Source organism: Lolium rigidum, chromosome 7, assembly GCF_022539505.1.
Source record: "Lolium rigidum isolate FL_2022 chromosome 7, APGP_CSIRO_Lrig_0.1, whole genome shotgun sequence".
Lineage (NCBI taxonomy): Eukaryota > Viridiplantae > Streptophyta > Magnoliopsida > Poales > Poaceae > Lolium > Lolium rigidum.
The window spans coordinates 131,101,028-131,124,238 of NC_061514.1; the positions used below are offsets into that span (position 1 = coordinate 131,101,028).

Here is a 23,211-nt window from a genome sequence, read left to right on the forward strand (position 1 = left end):
CGAGAGCGCGATTGAACTTCTGTGTACAATAAGAGAAAGAACACAGCTGCCAGCGTGAAAATGGAATCAAATTGAGCCAAAAAGGTGGGGAACCTCTCCCCCTGGTGAAAATTCGAAAAACAAAATTGAGCCCAGCATGTTGTTCTCTACTTATTCAGTACCAGCATTACAGTCAGCTTAATTATAATAAAACTTAGGAATGTACATTTGTTTTCAGGCCAACCAACTAAGTAAAGCAAAAAAATGTCTCCAGTTAAAGGATCTACAACTGCAAGAAAGCAAGCCCCTATCTGCACTAATATTTCCATCCTTTAAACGAATGTGTAACTAATACTAGCAATATGTCAATGATAGATATCAGCAAAACAGAGAAAAGAAACAAAGAAATTCCTAGAAACTCCCCAGTGTTGTTGCAAGCAGGGTGAATGGCACGGCATGCCTTCGATTTGCCACATCACATTGTCGTCGACCCATCTGTGCACGACCGCGACAGCGCTGCCTCGCCGCCGTCCTCATACTCTTCGCATGCCGCCACGGACCGCTCGAGCACTCCGACAACCTCGCTCATGGATGGCCGATCGTGTCCGGGCAGCCGGACGCAATCCGCGGCCAGGTACCCGACGTAGGCGACGGCCTCCATCTCCCCCGGCGTCGGCAGCGGCAGCCGGATGTCGAGCACCTTGTGCACGCGGTCCGCCTCGATGTACGGCACGGCCATCTCGACCACGTTCTTGGGCGTGCCGCTCCCCTCGTACCTCTGGATCACCTTGCAGCCGGACAGCAGCTCCAGCAGCAGCACCCCGAAGCTGTACACGTCGCTCTTGTCCGTCAGGCGCTGCAGCCGGTAGTACTCCGGGTCCATGTACCCCACCGTCCCGGCCGTGACACACGGCGCGTCGTCGCCGGCGGCATTGTCTCCGGTGCCCAGGTTCTTGAGCAGCGACAGGCCGAAGTCGGAGACCTTGGCGGACCAGGAGCCGTCGAGGAGGATGTTGGAGGACTTGATGTCGCGGTGGATGATGGGGGGCACTGCGTACGTGTGCAGGTACTCGATGCCGCGCGCGGCGCCGAGGGCGAGGCGGAGGCGGGACGGCCAGGAGGCGAGCGGCGGGGAGAGCGGGGCGGGGCGCTTGTGGAGGTGGTCGTGGAGGGCGCCGTTGTGCATGAACTCGTACACGAGGATGTGCTCGCCGCCGTCGGCGCAGAATCCCAGGAGGCGGACCAGGTTCTTGTGGTTCAGCCGGGAGAGGAGCGAGAGCTCGGAGATGAAGGCCGACTCGTGGTTGACGCGACGCGCCGCGGCAGCGGCGGCGGAGGACGAGGCGCCGGTGTCGCGCCGCTCCGCGCGCTTGATGGCGACCTCGCGACCATCGGGGAGGGACGCGCGGTAGACGGCGCCGAAGCTGCCGGAGCCGATGCGGTGGGTTGGCGAGAAGACGTCCGTGGCGGCCCGGAGCGCCGCCAGGGGGAACTGCTCCACCGTCGTGTTCGGGCCCTTGGAGAGCAGCATGCTGAGCCGGCGTGGCACGCGCGGCGCCGGGGTTATCGCCGGCTCGGCGTGGATGCGCCCGGAGTCCTGAGAGGCGCTGCTGCGGCTGCGGCTGCGCCGGCGCAGGCAGTAAGCGACCAAGAACGCGGCGAAGAGCGCCACGAGTCCTGAACCAATTCCAACGCTGATCATTGCGATCACGAGATCGCTCGGGCGCCGCTTCTTCCTGGCGTGAGGTGTCCACTCCGACGAGTTGGACGTTGGCGTGCGCGCCATCAGGGGAGGAGTGTAGCCGCAGGGGTAGCAGATGGCAGCGCCGCCCCCGACGCCGCAGAGCGGAGCGGAGCCCGACCAGACGCCGCACGGGCACGACTTGGATGGCGCGCACGGACCCGGCAGGACCTTGTCGAACACCTTGCTCACCCCGGCCGCGACGCCTCCTCCGCCCCAGCACACGAGCGCGTAGTCGGACATGAGCACCCCGCACACCACCTTCCCCTTCGCCTCGAGCGCGACGAACTGCTGCTGCGCCACCTCCGTCGGCACCTCCTCCGGCCAGCAGGAGGCAGTCCAGTTCCCCCACAGCACGCACGTGAGCGCGTCGCCCACGGCCACCGTCGACACCGCGCGAATGAGCTTCGGCGGCGCCGCGGCCGCGATAGCCGCTGTCTCTCCCCAGCACCCCAGCATGCCGGCGTGATTCACGGCGCATGCGTGCCTCTCGCCGGCGGAGATCAGCATGTGCCTGCCCCTCGGCTCCCGGCCCACCGCGTCGCCATCGCCGTAACACTTGACCTCCCCTGTCCCGACCACCAGCCCGCAGACGAACCGACCGCCGACGGCCATCGCCGAGAACGCCACGTCTTCTGGCAGGGCTCCCCATGCCCACCTCCAGCACTTGATCTTGTTATCCACGAGGGCGCACGCATACTCCCCGCCGCCCGCCACGGCGGACAGCCCCGCTCCCCTGTACACCCTCTTGGACAAATCATCGCTTCCATTCAAGTCCCACCACCGCATGGACATTGGCGGCGACGAAGTGGGCCCAACGGAGCAGAGGTACCCGTCGCCGGCGACGATGGCCGAGAAGGGCGTGCTGCTGCCGCCGCCGTATCCATAGTTTCGCGGGCTAGCGGAGCGGTTGGACACGCTGGCGCAGGAGAGCTGGTAGCCCGTGACGGTGGACACGAGGCCGCAGGCGAGGTGGTGCGGGGAGGTGGTGTTGGTGCCGACGGCGGCGATGGCGATGGTGGGGAGGGGGAAGGAGGAGGAGGCGGCGGCTCGGGATGCGAGGCAGAGGAGGAGAGCGAGCAGGAGTAGAGGTGAGCGTGAAAGATTGGGAGACATTGGGTTGGGGCGAGGTTTGGGCAAGAACCGAGAGGAGAGGGAGAGGAGATAGTGTAGACGACCATTGTGGTTGTGGCGAGGTGAGGAAGGAGGAAGGGAAGAGAGAACGGGGAGCGAGGGAAGGCAGGAGGTTTAAAGGTTGGTGTCCCTTTCATTCACCAATTTTCTTTTCTTGTTTTGAATAGTATTTTTAGGCGGAAGACACGAAATGTCCGGCTTTGAACTAACGAAACCATCAACCGGATAGGAGTTACACCATGAGTTAGAACACACACGCTAAGCACACACCGCAAATCACAACAAAAGACAACATATAAATGTAAGCCAAAGCGTCATTGATCCTTGAAGAGGGAGCCTTGTCTTCTGGTTGCACCGGAGCGATCACGACCGTGTCCGCGCCAACAAACCTCCATTGCACTAAGACTGCAACCCAAGGGGGAACTCAACGACGGGCCGGCCACCTAGACAAGCTTGAGGAACCAAAGGAGGGGCGGGGGGGGGTTCTTGCGGCGATGCCTCCAAGAAGGTGAATGGCGCAAGATGTGTCACCGTCGTCGGCAGAGACAGAGGACCAGCAAAGTTTTCACCCAACCTGAGAACCGCCACCCCTGGAGACCAAACACACAATATCATCCATTGGCGTTGGGATACGCACCCCGGCAAGAGCTACAACCAGACGCCGATCTAACAAAGCCCCGCAAGGTGCTAGGAAGGAAATCAGCTACCGCAGCAAACCGTGTAAAAGCAGCCAGGCCGACGTTGCGAGAGGGTTGCGACACCAGCGAGAGGTCACAGGGTGCTCCACAAGACACTATCAGAGAAGCTTACACGAAGCGAGGCCTCCTAGGGGAGCAGATTGAGGCGGAGGGATGGAGTCCATTATTTTGAACATGAGGGCCATCATCGGGACGCCTTCAACAAGGGAACGACACCGCAGGTGACGTCGTCACCGGTACAGGCCAAAGCCATGTGTTGCTTTCGCCGAGGTCCAAACCTAGTTAGAAATTCCGGATGTCATCGCGAGGACGTAGAGCGAACAAGGCAGAGATCACAGTCGCGCCTCCAAGCTAAGTCGCACTATGAGCTAGCCCCAACTATACTCAGCCGCGGGAAAACGTGCTAGCTGGCAGATTCCGGCCAGACCCAGATCTAGAAGTCGATGACCCTAGATTGGTGGCAACACGACGTCCCACCATCCCCAGCGCGCGAGCGCACCCGCACAAGCACGACCAAATTGGTCGGAGGGAGAACAGACCGCAGCCGCCGGAGTAGCTATAGTAGTGAGCCGACCCAAGGACCTCGCCCCAGATAGCTAGCAAGGACGTCGCCCCAGCAACTCCAGAACGTCGCCCGCAGCGATGAAGGAATGTTGGAGTCCGTAGAAATATAGAGCTCCAACAGCCCCGAACGTCTAGGGTCAGGTCCACGCCCGCCTGGCCCAGAACCAGCCCGAATGCAACCGTCGAGAGGCAGCGGAGGTGGCGCATCGGGCACGCAGCCGCACACCCCTGGACACCCTCAGATCAAGAGGATCCGGTCGAGCCGCCCACCCTAAACCGCCGCCGGCCAGAGCAACGTCGGGAGCCGACGGTCTGCATCCGGACCCCCTTCCGTCGGGCGAGGCCACAACAGGGCCTGCCAGGCGCTCCGCCGCGCGGAAGGACACCTCCCCGTCGGGCCCGAAAGTCACGCGGGAGGAGGAAAACGGCACCGCCGGCACCGTGCGGACTTTGCCCGGCGGCTCGCGCCGGCGGCGACGGGGGGAGCTTCTAGGGAGGGTGAGGCTGGAGGGGGGAGGGACGCTCCGGCCGCTCACGGGGGAGCGACGAGAGCGGGAGCCTGTTTTGAATAGTATTGAACCCACACTTCATGAAGAAACATAATTCGGGTTGCTTGTGGTTTTTTCTTTTTTTGGTTGGTTGATTGATCATCACCGTCCTCCTTCTCCTCTCCTCCATGTCCCCGCCGCCTCGTGACGTTGCTTCCTCGAAGGGGCGTAACTGTCAGTGAAGAAGACGGCGGGGCTTTCCTCGTGGTGGGGCAGCCGAGCGGCGCTTGGAGCGGCGGTGGGTGTCCTTGGGTTTTCTTTTTTTTTCTTTCTAAGAGGATTTGTTCGCCATTGTGCTTGGCATTGTTTTAAGTAATTGATAATATATGGTTGTGAGCATTAATTAATGAATATGGTGGGGGTTCCTTGATTTTTAAAAACATGACATTTAAATCTATGATATTTGTCAGTCATGAAGGTGTCGTCAATGTTAGAGGCAGAATTCAGGTAAATGTGGAGTTGCGCTGGTGCGAAAGCTGAGTTGGTCGATTGTGTGTTCATGGTTTGTTGATTGGCGGGTCGTAGGCAAGGTTGGCTTCACGGACGCCGTAGTGGAGGCTCCGGATCGTAAATGTGACTGTACTAACAAAGGGTGTTGGTTTGCTACCTTGGACTGATGGGTGCAAGCTGCCTCATCCACATATGGAGAGTGTATTGTTTGATCTCTTCCGAACTCACATTACCTTTGTTGGTCGGGCTTCAGAGCATCCCCACTCGTTTGGGCTCCCCACGCCCAAATCCGGCGAAATTTAGCGCCGGATGGATGTAGTTTTTGGCCTGGGGAGGCCCATTTTTCCAGCCGCGAGCCCATGGACGCGCACCCACCGCGTGCATAGCGACGGCGCGAGTCACCGGGAAGGGCAATCGTCGGAGTTCCCTCGCCGCATTGAACCGTCGCGAAGTGGACCGGAGAGCCGAAACGACTCGTCGGGAACGGTCGAAGTGGCCTCGATGCGAGAACCGCCGTAATGGAGCACGAACTCCGCGGAAGAGCAACCGGCGCTCTCTTTCGTCGAGAGACCTACATAAACGGTTTTCGACGGGCTGAGCCATTCATCTGTTCTCTCGTCACCATCCTCCGTCAACCATGAGCGATATCTCTTGGCCATCGGACACCGACAGCGAGGGAAGCCGCCTGGATGGCGCCATTGGTGGGATCCAGCCGCATCGTCCAGCGAGCGACGATTCCCCCGCCGGCCAGCGAGGACGAGTGGGACGACGAGGAGGAGGACGAAGAGGCCGTGGAGCAGAGCCGAGGAAGAGGCCGAGGAAGAGGAGGAGGAGCGAGGGAGGAGGAGCAGGAGGAGGAGGACGAAGAGGCTGATGAGGACGACGACGAGGAGGACTCAACTTCCTCCGACGAGGAGGTGACGAGCCGGAAGCGTCGCCGCGACGACGATGAGGCGGGGCCTTCTAAGAAGAAGAAGAAGTAGTTTAGTTTTAAAGTTTTTATATGTAATTTTTATGTTTATTCGAAATATATTCGAAATATATATATAATCTATCTATGTTGCACCACTTGAGAGTTCAAAGCTTTCGTTCGACGAGGGTATTGCCGTAGATCGGGAAGACGAGGGTTTTGCCGTAGATCGGGAAGACGAGGGTTTTGCCGTAGATCGGAGGCCATTGTCGCCGACAAGTTGGGGCCACGCGCGCTTTCGTTTCGTCCGGAGTCCCCGAGCGCTCCCCGGGGGGCCGGGGATGGCGTGGGATCGCCGGATGGATTTAGGCCCAAATCCGGACGAAAACGAGGAACCGGGGGCGCGACTGGGCCGAATTACGCCGTCCGGATGGAAAAAACGCTCGCCGGGGGCCTCGTCGGGGGGACGAGTGGAGATGCTCTCAGGTGGCAGGGTGGCATTGGTATATAGGGAAAATTCCTAACTGACGATGCTAGTGCTTGCGAGGATGACGCACTCCGAGTGTGTTGTCCAACCTTCGAGGTCGTGCCGTGGATACATGCCCCTACACCTTTGGCTCTATGTGAAAACCCTTGGTTCAGTTTGCTGAACAAGGCAGAGGCCACGACTTGGCGCCGTGACCTCCTCGGAGGCATCATCTCTTGTCCCTTCCAAGATCTAGGTGAGCTTAACTATCGTCCCGTCCAATGGGTTATGACCTCCCTGTAGACCATGGAAATAGAGGGTCCTAAGCATGGATCGAAAGTGGACTATAACTTTTTATTCAAGTTGGTCAAACATGTCATGAACTCAAGACCCCTTCTTCTTGATATCATGTTGGCCATGCATTCGTCTCTTGATTAGTTTACGAGCGCTTGAGTGGTTGAAGGCTTAGGTGTTTTCAAGTTGCACGGTTTTTTATTTGCTTTGTCCGTGGTTTCTGTAAGTTGTTCTCCTCGGCACCTTGTATTCAGCCCTTTGGTGCTATATCATCAATTTAAAGCAGAATGTATTGCATTTTTCTAAAGAAATAAAAAACTGGATCCGCATAACATGTTGTAACTATCGGTTTCACTTCTTCCAATAGATCAGGTCGTGCTCTTGCTAGTCTTCTTGTCACAGAAAATGTATCACCGTTGTCATTTTCCATCTCATGATCACCGCGGCGTTAATAATCAATTTGAATACCACTACCATATATTAGGCTTCCCTTGCAGGCTTCCAGCGTCATGAATGCATAAGAATGTGGTCATGGCCTAGGATTGACTGTTGTGCACATGTGATTACCGAAGGAAAGGAAGATGATTTTACCATAACCTTTTCCGGCCTCCATAACGTGTGAAACAACAACAACCCATCTAATTCTCCACGTGTGGCATTTTCAGCGTTAGCTCCTGCAGCAGTGCGTCCAGAGTCCAGATTCCGTCTAATAACCCGCGAAGTGGGAGAAAATGATATGTTCATCGTGCTCGTCCGAGTCGTCCCGCTCCGTACAGAAAAGAGTAAAGTTTGAAATAAACCTTGAAGTCGTAATAGATGTCCGAATCAAACCCTAAACTACTAATCCCGGAAATTAGCACCCTCAACTTAGCGTTCCCGGCTAGTTATTGCATTTGGCAGTTTCCAAACAGGGATTCATATGACGTGGTCAGAGCTTCTCATCTCTTTCTGACTGACAACAATGGCCCACATGTCATCATCTTCACCGCCGGCCCTTCTTCTCTTTCCTCTATCCAAATAAGGGCCACCGACCCCACTTATCCCTGCGTCGACAGTGCCCTCCCATCGATGCGCTCACTTTCCTCATCGGTGTTCTTCCCTCCTCCTCTAACTCTCCTCCCTCCCCGACGTTCCCTTCCCCGTGGGGCGCCCTCAAAATCGCGCGCTGCCTAGACCTCCGGCGCGCGGCATGGAGCTCGACAGCGGGATCTGCAGTGCAGCGCACAACCTCGAGCTCGATGGGGATTCATGTAGCGCGGCGCGCGCTCTATTCTCCTTTCGCGCTGACCATTCGGTCCGTCATGGTTGGCATGGCCAGGGGTGGCGGACCATGGGAGCTGCGGAGGCGGCCGACACCGGAGGAGGCGAAGTGACAGACATAGGCGAGGAGCGGCGTGCCGAGGAGGACGAGGCCTACGGGTGGTGGTGTCTGCCAAGGCGGCGGTATTGTATCAGCACGCGCCGGAAGAGGTAAAGATGGAGAGCCAGGCGAGGAGGATGAGGCCGACAGGCACGATCCAAAGCAGCTCAGTCGCCGAGTGGAACGCCACCACACACCAAACCATCACCCTGCTACCGACCATCCTGGCTGCCGCCACACCCTCCACTGCAGCGCGGAACGTCCACGGCGAAATCGCTCTCTCCTCTAACTCTCTTGCGTCGCCCTTCTCCATGTCGACGACGTCACCCACGGCCTTGCTGGCGCGCGATTCTTGCTGCAGGACCAGAGCTGCTGCTACACTCATGCGAGGTGTGTTTGGACGCTCAGGCAGCAGCTAGCCAGCTAGCGTAGTCTGAATATACTGCGTGGTAGGTGATGGGCAGCTGCAAGCACAGGATGTGCGCGATGTTGCGAGGAGGAAGACGAAGAGTACAGGGTCGGATTCTACGTTCGTATTTGTTGAGTCAGCGATCCCGGCGTTGACTCCTGCCACGTCAGCAAACCCCATGCAGAAACGAGTTTCGTGAAGCAAAGTCCGGGAATACTGAGTTTAGGGTGCTGAATTCCGGGATCGAAAGTTCAGGGTTCAGTCTCAACACCTTCTATGGATTCAGGGTTTTTTTCAGAGTAGAGCCATTGTTTTCGCGAAAGCGAGAGAACACGAGCTACTTCCAGATGTAGAAACAATTCTTGTACTACATGACCATGACTCTCTAGGATATACATGAGGTAGATTTTACATAAACATGGACGGGTTTTATCGCGCAGAAACCACCCGGCCGGCCCCAGGTGCATGGTTTTCAACGTATGGCTCAAGGTATTGCTAGTAACCGTGATCACTACAAGTCAGATAATCTGCTTGGTTAGTTGTAAGATAGCACTTGCAAGCCAGGGTTTCAGGCATGGCTATGCGATTGGCTTGTGAAATCTTGGATCCATTCGCCGTATAAGACATAGGCGAAGATGTCATGGGACAGGGATCTTCAGACTGGAAAGGCCATACGCGGTTTCAGGAATCTAGCTAGACTCGCGCGCTGACCATCTAGTACGTACGTACGTACGCTCTGACCAGAGCACTGAGACGAAGGCCGGTCTTGCTACTCGTTCCTGGCTTCCTGCGACGACGTGCAAGATGCAGTAGCAGAAAAGGATGCAGTGCCTCTTTCCATCCTCTTGGAGACGTTCGATCACTGAAGGAAGAAACAGACGTGGTCCATGTATGTAAATGTTTCTACGCGCAGTAGACTCGTAGTAAAACAGAAGTGTACGCCAGCTTGTACAGCCACTCGTTGAGTCTTCCGAGCTGTTAGAATTGTGTTGGGATCTTGCTAGCCACTACAGTACAATTAGATGTCTTCCAAGCGGTCATGCTTTGATGTACAGTTCCTCTTCTTTCTTGAAGATCTTGGTACATCTTCTCTCCTTTGTTTTCCTAACCGTGCGGTGTTGTTTATGTAGACATGAATGAATAGTCGGGTTGGTGCAGGAGATATTTTACTACTGCTGTTTGTCTAACCCGGCTGCTTAACACCGAGATGGAGGAGTGAAGTGTGTAACAATCTGAACACCAAACGCTGGGTGCCGCACCTTTCCAGCGCGCGTCGACCTTTCATGTTGAACATTAGTGTGCGATCGAGTAGACCAAGTGTGGTGTTAGATCAATCCGCAAGTTTGGACCAAAACCAGTTTTACCTGCTCATTTTAGGAAATGTTCAGAGCTTCTTTAGGATAGAGAAATCTCACCTGAACTTTTAAGCTTTCCACATATATATGTATCGCACTATCGCATAATGGCGTAGCACTTCTTGTGAATTTCCTGGAATCCCAGATTTTTATATCAGATCTCAAGTCCTCGCTTAATCAGTGTACGATGGTCCATCAAAACGAACAACTAGCCCCACACCTTTGCTTCCAAATATTATAGCCCTGAACCTTTTTATACAATTCGATTACCATTGGTTCACCAATATCAGTGCGAGAGCAAAGCTGTTTTCCTCAGACTACTCTGAATCTTGTAGTGGAAGTTGGATTCCGTTGACCATGATTCTTAATCTATTCCACATTGACAAAACCACCGCGTCTACAATAAAGTGGCCGCCGCTGAATTGTTTCCTGAGGGGCCTACAAACTAATTTTGCAGACTGATTCAGCACATGTCAAATCCAAAAAGTATGTATTCTGGAGTTCATACTTACTTTGCAGGTTTTAGGAACTGTAAAGCATATAATAAGTCCTCGGTTGCGAATGTGGCAAAGCAGTTTGACGTCAACCTTCTACCATATGCCTTTTTTAAAATAAATTATTACCAGAATCCATTTAAAAGCAACAAATGGGGGGAATAAGTGGTACTAATGTAGTTACTCCGTATGTAGTACGTGAAGGTTGGTGGTTCTTGAAGGGAACAGCATAACAGCAGGAAACCTTGTATGGCTCCTTTTTCGCATAGGAATAAGCTAATTCTACCAACATATTCTGGATGGGTATCTCTCCAAGTGGATATTGAGAAATCTGGCCAACAACGAGAAGACTTTCAGAACTTTTTCAACAGTATTTACCAATAATCACCAGTATTAGAAATTATGCATCCACGTCAGAAAACCGATTGTATTCGAGAGAAACAATAGTATCTCTATGAATCGTCGTCACAGCTTGTGTACACAAATTGTCCTGCCAAAACATCACGTTCTGTTGAACAGAATGGCAACCTTCTCCCTTTTCTGTTCCACAATTTCGAAATTAACTCCGCTTTTGACCAATAATTTACCCTGGATTTTCAACAGAATGGATTTTCCAGGCGCTCGAAATTTGAACAGACCGCAAGAAATCGAACTGAATTCGGCAGGCCTAGCAGAGAGCTAGCTAGCACCAGGACTTCAGGAGCTAATTCAACGTAGTATTCGAAGTAGCTGCGTTTGGCCAGTAGGCAAGACATCCTCGGAACTTTGCGTGGAAGCTGAGGAAGCCTCATGCTCATGACCAGGCTTCGTGTCGACGAGCCGCTGAAGCGCACTCCCACCCGGCCGGAAAGAGTTGGCGCCTTGCACGGAGAAGGAAGAGAATCGGAAACATGTACAGTATGCCTTTACATCTGAGCGGGAAGTCGCACGGAACGGTGGTCTGTACTCGGTACGTAGACATAGACCTTGACCCAGTTGCCGAACGCGGTGCGCCGGTCGAGTGCTGGCCTGCTGGGATCCAACCAGCAAATTGTGCTCACTAGTTGAGTGCCCGTGCGTTGCCACGGAAAAACAAGACATAGAAAAGGATGATTTAATTTTTTAGGTCTTTAATAATATTACGTCGACTTAAAGTTTTCAATTTATATTCTTGAAATACTCCATATTATATGATGGTATATATATTGTTTTTAAATATTTTACACTGTATGGAATACTTCACCCTTTACAGTATACACGGACATTTGCCCCCTCTTCCAAACCATCCAAGCACCAACATCTATTGTTTCCTTCCCTTTTAACCTTTTCAGCCAGACTTGTATCTCCTTCTCTAGCGTACGGTCTACCAAGTTCACACCATTTTAGCTGTACTGCATAAGACAAATAGTAACACTTTTATTGTGTACGTACATCAATAACAAGAAAGGTTTTGTTGATGCTAAATCGATTCCCAAAAAATGCAATGATCTTAAATAATATGGAACGCAAAACAGTGAGAATGAAATATTGTACAGTTTCCCCTTTTTTATGCACTAAAAACATTATTTAATAAAAAGCATTATATATTATATAAGTAGTGTACATGAAACTACTTTGAAAAACAATCTGAAATGCATGCAGTACATACAACATATAGAACATAAAGTTGCAGCGAATTACTTGCCGAAAGGCAAATTGCTAGGAGATCCTGCCTTGGAGAACCTCTCTCCAGTATGACTGGAAGTGTCTTGGGCTTACTACTGGCGCTGAACAGCATGCAGGGCTCTTGCCCCGCACCTAACTAAGATTTATTTTGACGTTTTTTTCCAATGGACGGCCTACAAAGTACTACTTCTGGACGTTTTTAATGGACACGATCTGAACTGTTTTTCTGAAGGATGCTAGCTGATAACGACATCCACTTTTACGTCAATTTAAACCGAACGGAGGGAGTATGACTGTAAATGCAGAAAGTAATCCGAACGGAGGGAGTATGAATGTAAATGCCGAAATTAGTTTCCTTATGCCAGGAGCAATTGATCAATCCTTATCTAATAAGCGGCCTCCAAATCAGAACATATATTTAACATATATTTATCGATACATCAGCCATGGTGATATTAAAAAACAAACTTACTTCAGACGTGAAATACATATTACCTATATGACTAAACACCACTTTATCAAATACACTGTTATGATGGTGCACAAAGCCTTACAGAAGGAACGGACTTTCATTTGATTGAGAACAATAATCTTAAAAGATAGTTTGGAGTACAAACATGCTCATGGAACTGAAAAACAAACAAAAAAAAATCACACAGGCAATTATAACCCTTTCTAAGCAACAACCAGAACATATGCCGGTGTAGGTATAAATGCCCTAAATCAGACTTATCACATTGACACACTACTCTGCACTTCCAAGATACAGAAAATTGATCAAGTGCCAAAATGAACCCTCAAAGATAGCTCTCAGGCCATTGTTGTCATCATCTGCTTCACAACTCGATTCTCCATAACAACTACTGGAGATCCCACTTCGCTCCATCATTCATCAGAACATGATTCAGACTGCAAGTGGAACTCAACTGAGAGCAATAGAATTCACAGTTTCACAACAATGCTTAGCTTGGTGATATCGCTTGTAGGCAGAAGTATGATATAGATTTAGGAATACCCCATTACAGTGACAAAAAAACATAAATGTACAAGCAGACAGCTCTATTAGCAACCTAAAGTTCACATTCAGTCCAAGGGGTTTGTTTCTAGCCATGAGCCCACCGATACTATCTTCCATTCAGACCAAAGGGCAAGGGGTTACATCGTTCTCTTTTTCTTCACTCAACCAAATGATTCTCCCACCACTCAAGATCATGTTCTTGCTAGCCTATACATAAAATAACATTTTAACAGAGGCATTGCTCAAATTAATATCAACCAAATGATTCTCCCACCTCTCAAGATCATGTTCTTGCTAGCCTATACACAAAATAACATTTTAACAGAGGCATTGCTCAAATTAATATTAGACGAAGAATATAGATGGGCATCCTAACACTAAGTGTCAATGAATGGTTAAGCCACTTCAGAACTTCTTCAAACATACTACATTATGCTCATCAGGGCTCACATCACGACTTGAGCTTACGTTGCTATTTTAATCTCTAAGCAACGGTACTTCTAAAATGTTAGTTTACAAAACAAGGAGAAAGCAAACATTATATATCCTCTTAGTTCCACATTAATTACAAGGCTGGCACAAATAAGTGAGATACAGAGCATAGGGGCTGTTTGGATTGTGGCCAGTGGTTGGCATACCAAAAATTTGGCGTTGACTGGTATATGGGCTAGCGTTTGTATTGAAGCCTAACTATTTGAGCCACGCCAAAATTTGGTCGCTACTCTAGTTTCTGGGTCCACACGCTGGCGAAACTGGGCAGGCGAATCCTTCGCCAATATTTTGGCGTGCCCCTGATTTGGCTTGGCGGGCGTGGGAGCAAACCAAACAGCCTCATACTTTCCTTGAGAACACTCAAAGTATTCCTACCAAATATCCAAGAGACGTAATCAACAACACAAATAATCACCATACCATCGAACACCGCTAGACACGTACAAACTCACCAGGTAATCTGATCAGCATGGATACCTACCAGCACATGAAAAGCAAATTGCTCTTCGTCAAAATGGGAAGGGCCTTGCCCAATAAATATGTCCTTGCATGGCATAGCCCTAGCTAATATGAAGCATCACCATACTTCTCAGCTATCTCACAGACATGTGATAGCACTACAGTAGAACTAAACAAAAGGACTATGGCAAAATACGGTTAAGTAAGAAGAAAGTAAATGACCCCGTCGCGGAGAAAATAACTATGATAGACCTATATAACAAGCAGTTGTATACGAACCTGCACTAAGGTATATGATGGACAATCAATACAAAAACAATTCAGAAAGCAATCTCAGCCTGAAATCACAATATCTGAATAGTTAGATATGAGAAAATAGAAATAGATGACAATTCGACAGATAAAGGGTCCCGCTCTATACGTACGCAATAGACAATAGTGAAGATCTCCACGGTACTCCTGATCTGCCATGCCTTAGTGGAGATCTGCTGCTTCGACGGCGCCATAGCCGCCCTACGTGCTGAAGCTGAGAAGCGATATGCCATGCCATGAACCTGGCAACATTGACCAGCATCGTAGACTGTGGTTCTAGGTATCACAAAAGGCTGCAACATGTAGACCAATCATAAACACACAATCATAAACACAAGTCATGTGGAAAAAAGTATATTCCTCAGTGTTGTGATTAAAACACCCACCGGTGACATATCTAGTTGGTTAGTGTCCAAAAGTTTCAAGGGAAAACAAGTGAAGCTTTGCTATTTCATCAAGGCGTCTGCTTGTGAATTCGGATCTCCTAGACATTCAAACCCATATCAATGGAAACTCGTCAAAAATAGAATATCTTGTAGAGCAAAAGAGGGTGATCCAAGCAGAAATGATTGCTAAAAATGACACATCTGAACGAAACTAAAAAAATAAATGCAGAGCAAACTCGGCTGCTAGAACAAATCCCTGAGAGAAGGTTTGACTTGAGTCTAGTTGCAACCTCAATGGTGATAGAAATGTGAAACAATTTGTTTATGGAAAAGTATTGCTTCCAGGAACGTCACGCAAGTACATACATGTCAGCTAGCCTGCTAATCTAGGGCTCCATTTAACATCACAATTTCCAAATACTCCGAGACATCATTTTTCAGGACAAAGTGAGTACAATAAATGATACCGAATAAGCACCTTCCTCAACAGCAGTACCAGATTCGTCCGCTGTTTGCTTACTGAACCATATGTTCCTTCCAGCAAGCTGTTGAACTAATTATTTGTGAAATAGTTGTGTTAGCATAAGGAAAAGAAAATGACTAAGACCTGCATATTATCCTTAGATCTTGACTTGCATAGTAGTAAAACCATTAGGAGGTTAGAGAACAAAGAACGATAGTATATCTCGTTCACCACCTACCTACGAAATTGACAAGGTTCTACTTCATTATTTGAAAATCACCTCTACAAATTCAAGTGTGGTCTAACTCTCTGTCTGACACTTATATTTTTGCGTTGCTTCAATTCAATATGCATCAGGGCCAGACCCTGCATACTGCAGCAGTTCATCAGGTAGCCAACTATTGCAACCCTTAAAACACGAATCATCCATCAATTCATATGAGATCTCATCCATCAGAAACATATGGCTTTTTCACCTGAGTCGAGGAGAAGTTCCACATCCAGCTTCGGGTGGCGGCGGAGGCGGTGAGACTCGGTGGCGATGGAATGGAGACATGATGGCGTCGGAAGGGATACCAGCGGGGCCAGTGCGTTGTTGTCGTCGGCCTGGAGGGCTTGATGGCGCATCGGCCAATCCCCACCTCGCCGACCTCCGCAGCGGAGCTGGAGAAGGAAGGGGCGTCGGTGCCCTCCTCGTCGACCTATGCGATGGCACCGGAGGAGGAGGTGGTTCTGGGGCGTGGCAGCACGGAGGAAGATGGGGGCGGGGATGCGGGTCTTGAGCGCGTGGCCGCCGTCGTCGTCTCTCCGCGTGGGAGGAGGTGGGCCTGGGCGAGCACCCCGGTTCTTTTTTAAGCAGTACAGGTACAGGAAGGTTTTGATTCACGATTGATTTTTGATTGATTGATTAATTAGTGGAATATTTGCAAAATGGAAACTACTCCATGCTGCCCATGCATGAGGATATTTCTTTCCTTCTGCGAAGAAAGGCTGCGCGCAAGCATCAAAATATTTTTGCCAAGTATTTTAATGCATGCAGGATTGGTTGATAGCGTGCCTGATTGTTTCCTAATTAGATGGAGGCGGAGCGAAGACCGTGAGATTAAATTGGACGAACAGGATGTTTTCAATGACGACCATCAAAGTGCGTTGAGTGTCAAACGACCAACTCCCATTTAATAGTAAAGATTTGATCTCGCTTATGGAATGACTTCCAGTCTCCCAACCAAAAGAGATCCGAAAGCAATGTCAATACAAACTTCCACCGGTCATGAAACTCCGGCTACATTCCACGAAAAATACTGCCAGAGAACATAGCAACATGTTCATGCATTGTCATGGTAACACAATGTATCAAAATTGAGGTGATATCAACTACAACCGCACCTTCACACCCTACAGCAAACCATATAATGTCAAAGCACTTCCTACACTATTTTACGTAGCAGTGATGTAGATATATATCTCAAACTTGGCTACGTCGCTACTCCGGTTCTAGGAACGGTTGGCAACCAAACCGAGACACTAGAATCATAGGATGTACATTGGCAACTCAAAAACCTTTGACGGGAAGGGTACATCTTTGCACGTAATGACTGAACACATGAAGTTTCATTATGTTCCTCAGCCAGTTAACAGATGCTACTGCAGGCACTTAAGACTGGAGGCAGGCCGAGGCAGGCCAAAAACTTCGATTCCATGATGTACATCGACTAGCCATTAATTTGGGGGAAGATTTGTGATATCTTCATAAAAACATCCATGACCTAGCATAAGAGACATACGAGTGAAAGGCAAACCCGGTGAGTTAGATCATAAAGTTACCATGTGAGCAGATGACGCAAGTTAATAAAATTAAAATATACCTCTTGGTCATTTTGGTATTTTACAATATTCAGAGGGTTCTGGGAGCACTGCATCAAAAAGATGCCATGTCAGAATAATCAAATAGCTATGGATAACTGGATATATAACTGTACCATTTCAATTTGGAAAATGTCACTGACTACGAGAGCAACAAGTGGGTATCACATGCCATTAAGACAGCCCACAACATTTTTTCAAAGAAACAAACTGTGTAGTGCATTAAATCCAAATTTCTCAATGATTAAAAACAGTCCGAAACAATAAAACTTACATCCATGATGGCCGTTTGAATTTTTGGATTCTGAAATGCAACAGCAACTTCTGGGTTCGCCATTATTTTCGACACTACTTCCTCCGGAGTCATGCCAACTTGCGCTGTACAAACGATAAAAGAGTTCAGCATTCACACCTACTCATTTTAATTTGAAATCAAATTAAGGTCGTGTATGGTAAGCACTAAAAATTGCTTCAGGGGAAGTATGGAGTTTTTATTCAAACCTTTTCAACAATTACCATCACCAACCAAGTACTATAATAGTAACAATGATAAACCAAAAAATGGGAGCATGTGTCAAAGCTATGCTAGACGTTTACAACAAAAAACTAATAAGTTTACAAAAAGAACTAAAATAACAGGAGCATGTATCAAAGCCATGCTAGGAAGTTGGAACCATGGATTATGAGTCTAACGACTAGTCTAGACTAGTCGCCTCGCCCGACTAGTCTATGAGTCCTAACTTGACTGTCGACTAGCTTGTTCGACTCGACTAGTTCATAGAGTCCAGCGGTCGAGCGACTAGTCATGGACTAGTCTAGACTAGTCGTGGTAATTCGACTCGATCGACTCACTTTGGGCATGAACAACTGTCCAGAGGTATCGGTGGATAACTGTCTAGGTTATAGCATTATTATGTTACGTAACTTGTGTTGAACAAATGTCGATTATAGTTACTAAATCCCCTATCTGGTTGCTATATATGATAGTATTTTATACTAACTACTGTCAAAGTACATGTCTACTATTAGTCTATGAGTCGGTACCCCAACGACTCGGCTCGACTCTTTGACTCGTAATCCTTGGTTGGAACGATAAAATAATTAGGATACTAAAAGAACATCGTTGGTCAATAATATAGCATACAGGAATTGTAGGGAAGGCGAAACCAAATAGGTATTCACAGTTTTCATATAGCTTGAAAAGGGAAAATGCATAGGATGACAGATAATGGGAAATTTCCTGCAGAATTCACATGTTCCAACTTCCAAACAAGATCCAAGTAAATGTACAAGTGTTGATTCACTCACCAAACTGCTGCCTTACTTCAGGACTGCTAAGGTCGAAGTTCTTCAAGTGATCAACCATGCGGTTATCCCATTGATCAGGAGATGCACCCATGTTGCTCCTGTTAATACACAAAACTCCATTAAGCAATTGGCATACTAGTATGAGTTCTGGGCTAGCATAAGTTACATAAACATGTAGTGGCATTACTCGGAACATATAAGGTGCGGCCCGACAAGCTTATACAAGTCCACAACAGCATTGTTCAATACCAATATACATCACTACGACATGGATTATTGTTCTATTCTTTTAATACTGTTGGACAGGTTTACTTTCCAATTTGAAAGCATAAATCAGGGGTAATGAATAAATATATTACATCATTTCCTCCAATTGCTGGCGGTACACCGGGTTCTGAAGCATCCCTGGAAAATAAACATCTCACCATATCAAAAGAGAAAATAAACCCAATTATGTGATACAGAAGTGTTCAAATAAGTTTACAGGAACATACACTTGAATGAATCTGGGTTCCTCATCTCCTCGGGCAAGTAGCTGGCACATGTGAAGAAATCAGCATCCTTATAAGATACTAAAAGAGATATACGTTACACGTAATTTTATAATATACAAAAATTAACAACTTGAGATTACTGAAGCTGGCCATTTGCTGCGCACTATACAGGAGGCAGTGCAAGTACGACGACCTCATCAAGCCATAATCGCAACGCTGACAAAATACTAATGTGTATACAAATTATTTTAAGTCAGAGTTTCCATCTATGCAGAATTAATCTGAGCATAACCATTTTTTCATCAACAGATGGAAGCCTACTGAACTGGTAAATTTCAGTACTGAATTCTTCGCCTCCTAACCAAAGTACTTATTTTGGTATTGTGAATCGCTTAATTGTCCGCATCATCCAGATAACCTCTACGGATGGAGATTATTAGTGGCATATTGAACGCCACTGTTGTGATTGCTGCATTACTCCATATAGAACTACTTGGCCTCATATAATTTGACAAGAAACTCTGTATGCCACAAGCAGCAGTGCAGAAGACAAACAGAACCTAGCCACCTACAAACAGGTGCGATGAGGTCCAGCTGGCTCTGTGGCTCCTCGGGTGCTGTAACATCCCGGAAAATATTCCATATTAGATTTGAGTATTGTTTTTGTTTTGTGCATCATGCATATTTTTCTGGCATATTTTTTACGCTAAAATTATTTTTCCAAAACCCATATTTTGTTATGCTAAAATATCCCAGATGTCCCATCTTTTCTAAATTAAAGCCCAATAATATTTTCTCATCTGTTTTAATTCGACAAAAAAAATCCCCCTTTAATAAAATAAAAGTAGGCAAAAACCTGACAAAGTTTTTCCCAAAGCCAGCCCAAGCCCATCCACCATTGCCTATTTAAAGGAACCCCTTCTGTTCCTTCCTCCAAGAACCCTAGCCCCCAAATTGCCCATTTTTCCAGATCTCAAATCCTTTGGGTGGGGCATTTTGGGGAGGGATTTCAGATTGGGAAATAGTGGGCAATGTGAGGGCTAGAGTTTGTGGAGGAAAGAGCAGAAGGGGGTCCTTTAAATAGGCAATAGTAGGTGGGCATGGCTGGTTTTGGGACAAAACTTCCTCAGGTTTTTGCCTACTTTTATTTTATTAAAGCGAGAAAACATTTTTGCTAATTAAAACAGACCAAAAGATATTATTGGGTTTTAATTTAAAATAAGAAAAGGATAGGACAGATTTATAAGTAGCTGGGATATTTTAGCAAAACAAAATAGGGTTTTTGGCAAAATAATTTTAGAACGAAACTGTGCCAGAAAAATAAGCATGATGCCATGATGATGCACAAAACAAACACAACAGGCAGATCTAATATAGAATATTTTCCGGGACGTTACATGTGTGATCATATGGTGTAATAGGTCAGGTTTGCAGATGCAAGGTTTAGATGACCTGTGCTATTTAGTAGTATATGAAGCATTTAACTGATGACCAGGAGGACTTTATTGAACTCTTGCAACCAAATGGCCAATGCACCGACTAACCTATGAAAATACGAAGGGAAAACATGGCACAATTTGTTTGTAAAGGCAGTAGGTGCCCAACGCCTAGGCAGCCAACAGACACATTTTAGGACAGTGAACACAAAATGCAATGTTGAAGTTGGTTGTGGACTTACGGGTAAACCATCTTCTGCACAGCTGGATCTTCCATCATTTTCTCAATCGTATCCACAGATAGCATAGGCCCTGGCTTACCTACACAGTATAAAATCAGAATCATTTTTTTGCATTTTGTACACACAGGAAAAACAGATAAACAGAATATTACAACATCACATTTTGAAGAAAATACTGGTGTGGAAAAATACAATCCTAAATTTGTGTACATAAATTTGCAGTTACTAACTGGATTCAGTTGGCCCAGTAGAGGAATCTTCATTAGGCTTAAAAGCAGCTCCATTTGTAAAAACCTATAAGAATCAACAGACACGTATTAATAACAAGTTAACTACAAATTTGTACAAGAAGCCTGTTACCAAGTTTCTGAAAGAAACTTACTTGTTGCTCCATATCCTCCTTAATTTCACTTTTAGCGCTATCACTTTTTACATCAACTGTCTCCAATGAAGATTGAAGCTCCTTTTGCAGCAATTCTTCCGGAGAAACATCAACGAAGGCTGCAAACATTTTGTAATGAATACGACAGTTAGATGCAGATGCCAAATATCTGAATAAAATGATTATAAGCACTAATAAAATGTAAGAGCATACTTCCTAATATAAGAGCACACAATATAAAATAAATGCATCAAGAGATAAATTCAGCATGTTATAGAGAATTGGGCAAATATAAGAGCACGTTCTACATACAACTTAGTTGGAGAAAAAAGTATGGATGCGGAAGGTCAATACCAAATTTCTTTGACGGTTTTGATGTTTCGGCCACATCGGACGCTTCCAAAGTTCCAGTCGCCGCCACATCAGTAGCTGAAACATCAACAGTTGCACCTTTTGTAGGCCTACTTTTTCTTGGTCCAGAGTATGGGTAACTGCTTGGTGCTGTGGGGCCTGGCTGCTGTGGCATGGAAAATGGGAATGGCGAGTTTGCTGCGCCAAAGGTGTTTGGTTGTGCTTGTGTCATCATCGATTTGAATACTTGTTCCATTGCATATTTCTGCAGAAAATTAGTAACGTGTTAAGAAGGTAAAGGGGAAGCAAATTAACGCCAGTCATGTACATCCAAGTATAACTTTAAGAGTCTAAGAAGCAGCTGTACGACAAATACCGTCAAGGCAAGAACAAAGCATGTATGACCAAGCACACAAAGTAAGAGCTTAGAACCAAAGTCCGAAATATCAAAGTAAGAGCACATACTATGCTTGAACCAAGTAAGAGCTTAGAAACAAAGTCCGAAATATCAAAGTGAACTGGTGTAGCACAAATGTGTTCGAAGGTCAAGCAGGTGCAAGCAGAAAATAGCTCAATAATTTACCTCCCTTGTTCCGTATGATGCAAAGGAACACAACAGGTCATTCTTAGGAGCACGGTGCAAATTATAAATGATACATACTTTGTTTGGAGGTTTGGAGTGCAGGAAAAAATAATAGCTGTGAGCTCACCTTTACCATCGAAGAGACCTGATACACCAACCAACAAGTATTATTAATTTACAAAAGGAGAAGATATGCAAGAGTAGAAAGTAAGGCATGATAACAGGAAGCAGAAATCCACACCATTGAGAATGCCGCGGATAATGCCACACCAATTCCGATCCAGAAGACGGGTGAACCGCTGCAGAGATGTTGAAACATGGCATCATGCGAGGGTAGATTTGCGAGAAGTGTAGACGGAACAAACAAGGAAAAAAAACTCACATATAGGATGACGGGGGCGGCATGGGAGGCAGGGTACCAGTTCCTGTTGACGTATTCTGATTGCTGGTTGAAGACGACACGCTCGCGAAGCCCTTTGTGTTCAGTCCATCGAAAACTGGTGCAGGAAGCAATTTATGATATAGAAAATCAGAAGAAAGGAGATGCCAATGGAATATCAAAATGGGGGCAAATGACACCCAACTAGCATGCTACACTTATCAGGTAAGTATGCAAAATATGGATGGATAAGGTGGACATTCTCTGGTATGTGACAAACATAGATGGATAAGCTGACCATTCAGAATCTCAGGCTGTCACCAGCCACTGGTAGAACAAATGCATATACTCCAAACAGAAGTTCAACAGGTACATAAGCTGACCATTCAGCGCCTCTAGTAGGAGAATTTTGCTGCCTATGCGTGGTGCATCAACATCGAATTCGCAGCCGTGAATCTAGCTTAGATAGAGAGAGTCCAACAGAAGTCCGTGCAATCTCGCAGAAACTAGAGCTCGGAATCAGGTGCAGGAGCTCTCGCCACTCGCCCCTAATGAAACAGCGCATCGGAGGCCGCATCCAAACACACAGCGTCATGGAGGGCAGCATCGGAAGGCGGTCCCTTACCATTCCTAGATCCGCGAGACGCGGCGGAGACGACGAGCCTGGGCCTCCTGGCGGGTCCCCTCCGCCCGGCGGCGGAAGAGAGCGGCGCGGCGGCGGCGGCCGGGAGGGGCCGCGAGGGGCGGCGGGCGGCGGCGAGGAGCGGGGAGGCGGAGCAGGAGGAGGCGAGGACGAGGCTCTCCATGCCGCAGCCGCGAGGGGAAACCTAGCTCCGGGTCACGAGGCCCTCTCACAAGCCGGCTGGCGCTAGGGTTTTGGGTTTGCGTGCGGAGAAGCCGAGCTGGGAGCTGGGAGTGGATGGTGAAACCAAAGCCCCTTTCCTCCCTCTCTCTCTCCCCTTTCGCTGTAGTGGTGGTTAGCAGGAGACTGTAATAA

General features: G+C 48.0%; 2 protein-coding genes and 1 long non-coding RNA gene across 4 annotated transcripts; all 3 read right to left on the reverse strand.

Moving 5' to 3' along the window:
- Positions 1 to 202: 202 nt before the first annotated feature.
- On the reverse strand, positions 203 to 4,323 carry LOC124672001 (serine/threonine-protein kinase-like protein CCR4). The gene is made up of 2 exons (XM_047208310.1): positions 4,092 to 4,323; positions 203 to 2,769 (listed from the first exon to the last, which is right to left on the reverse strand). The coding sequence occupies exons 1-2, from the start codon at positions 4,321 to 4,323 to the stop codon at positions 455 to 457; spliced, it is 2,547 nt and encodes an 848-aa protein (XP_047064266.1). The 3' UTR covers positions 203 to 454.
- Positions 4,324 to 12,596: 8,273 nt separating this feature from the next.
- On the reverse strand, positions 12,597 to 15,857 carry LOC124669178. Of its 2 annotated transcripts, none has more exons than XR_006992042.1 (3): positions 14,714 to 15,363; positions 14,441 to 14,620; positions 12,597 to 12,926 (listed from the first exon to the last, which is right to left on the reverse strand). It is a non-coding gene; the product is annotated as an uncharacterized LOC124669178 (long non-coding RNA). The 2 variants fall into 2 exon arrangements; XR_006992043.1 differs by lacking the exon at positions 12,597 to 12,926 and adding an exon at positions 15,653 to 15,857 and having other exon boundaries at positions 14,112 to 14,620; positions 14,714 to 14,811.
- A 621-nt stretch (positions 15,858 to 16,478) lies between these two features.
- LOC124676198 (protein TIC 40, chloroplastic-like) lies at positions 16,479 to 23,035 on the reverse strand. Its single transcript, XM_047212268.1, has 14 exons — positions 22,840 to 23,035; positions 22,218 to 22,332; positions 22,077 to 22,134; positions 21,963 to 21,980; positions 21,256 to 21,517; positions 20,902 to 21,020; positions 20,750 to 20,813; positions 20,520 to 20,598; positions 18,842 to 18,882; positions 18,707 to 18,752; positions 18,348 to 18,445; positions 17,314 to 17,417; positions 17,042 to 17,089; positions 16,479 to 16,942 (listed from the first exon to the last, which is right to left on the reverse strand). Exons 1-14 carry the CDS (start codon positions 23,018 to 23,020, stop codon positions 16,889 to 16,891), a joined length of 1,287 nt encoding a protein of 428 aa, XP_047068224.1. The 5' UTR covers positions 23,021 to 23,035; the 3' UTR covers positions 16,479 to 16,888.
- Positions 23,036 to 23,211: the final 176 nt, after the last annotated feature.